The sequence below is a fragment of the Aureococcus anophagefferens genome (genome assembly GCF_000186865.1).
Source record: "Aureococcus anophagefferens unplaced genomic scaffold AURANscaffold_130, whole genome shotgun sequence".
Classification (NCBI taxonomy): Eukaryota; class Pelagophyceae; order Pelagomonadales; family Pelagomonadaceae; genus Aureococcus; species Aureococcus anophagefferens.
Window position 1 is genome coordinate 13,389 of NW_008705678.1, and position 1,561 is coordinate 14,949.

At 72.4% G+C, this 1,561-nt stretch overlaps 1 protein-coding gene across 1 annotated transcript in view; it reads left to right on the forward strand.

Annotated features, from left to right (window-relative positions):
• AURANDRAFT_68412 (hypothetical protein) overlaps nt 1-272 on the forward strand; it is a gene marked incomplete at both ends in the record, with an annotated part of 2,060 nt that extends 1,788 nt beyond the window's left edge. Inside the window, one exon of the mRNA XM_009044094.1 lies at nt 59-272. Within this exon, the coding sequence (XP_009042342.1) occupies nt 59-272 (214 nt within the window). The remainder of the gene's footprint in view (nt 1-58) is intronic.
• Nucleotides 273-1,561: the final 1,289 nt, after the last annotated feature.

Genomic DNA, 1,561 nt, shown 5'->3' on the forward strand with positions numbered 1-1,561 from the left:
TGGCGAGCGGCCGGGCCGCGGTCTGCCCGGCCATGTGCGCGGGCGCGATCTACGGCAGCTCGATCTGCTGCTACGTCGCCGCCGTCGTCGCCCTCGACTACTCCGTCGCCTCGACGCTCTCCCAGTGCTCCATGCTCGTCACGGGCGCCTGGGGCATCCTGCTCTACGACGAGCTCGGCGGCGACGCGCGGCGCCTCGCGCTCTACGCGACGGGCGCGTCGGTCGTCGTCGCCGGCGCGGGCGTCGTCTCCTACTACGGCACGACGGAGTAGGGGCCGTGGTTAATCGTCGTTCGTCCCGTCGCGGAGCGCGCGCCAGGACCCGTCGTCCCGCCGGCGCCACGCCTCCTCGCGCGCGCCGAAGCCGCCGCCGCCGTGCCACTCGACCTTCATGCCCGGGTCCTCCTTGCGCTTGCGGAACCACGACAATCGGCGCTTTTCCTTCTTCTCCCGGGGCGCGAGCTCCTTCGCGACCGCCGCGCACGCGAGCATGCCCTCGGAGAGCCGACGCTTCGCCGGGGGCGCGTCGTCGTCCTCCTCCTCCTCCTCGGGCTGCTCGTCCGACGCGTCCATTTCTCGCAGCGTCGCGGCGACCGGCTCCTCGTCCGGCGCGTCGACCGGCTGCCGCGTCGCGCCGACCGGCTTCGGCTCCTCGTCGGCCGCCGGCGGCGTTTCGACCGGCTCCCGCTCGTCGTTGAGCGCCGCGACGTCTTTGAGGTGTTCTTCGGCCGCCGCGGCCTTCACCGGTGCGGGAGGCGGCGGCTGGGGCGGCCGCGCGGCCCAGCTCATGCAGCCGAGCTCGCAGGCCGCGGCCGGCGGCGGAGGCGGCGGCGCGCTCGGCGGCGGCGGCCGAGGCGCGCTCGGCTGCCGCCGACGCTTCGGACGGCTGCTCGCCGCGCTCTTGGTCTTCTTGCGCTGCGGTGGTTCGGCCGCGTCGTCGGTCTTCTTGCGCTGCGGTGGTTCGGCCGCGTCGTCGACGAGGTACGTGCGGACGCGGCGGCTCGAGAGGACCTCTTCGTCCGCGCCGTCCCACCGCACGACCCAGCCGCTTTTCTCCGCGGCGCGGACCACCGTGCCCAGGACGTGCTCCTTCCCGGTGGTCCGCGTCTGCGCGACGCTCGCGCGGCGCTTCACGCGCTGCCCGATGTGGACCTCCATGTTCTCTACGTTGAGCAACGGGCTGCCCAAGAAAGTTCAAGTTGGCGGAGAGCTAGCGTAAAAGTTACTTGGCCCCCGGCGCGACCCCCAGCATGGCGGTCTTGAAGCGGTTGAAGGCCGCGGTCTTGCCCATGTGCCCCAGCGGGACCGCGGGCGTCTCGTGCATCTTCGTCGTGCGGCCGAGGTTGTGGGCCCGCGTGTTCGCCGCGCGGAACAGGGGCGTGCGCACGTCCTCGTCGTCCTCGGCGTCCATGAGCTCCGTGCCGTTGGAGAGCCGCGCGTTGATGTGGAGCTGCTGGATGCGCTCGACGCGCCGCTTGGCGATGCGCTCGACGTACGACGACACGTCGGGGTACTCCGCGATGGTGTTCTCGAAGTCCTCGGCCTTGACGCAGTAGAGGGAC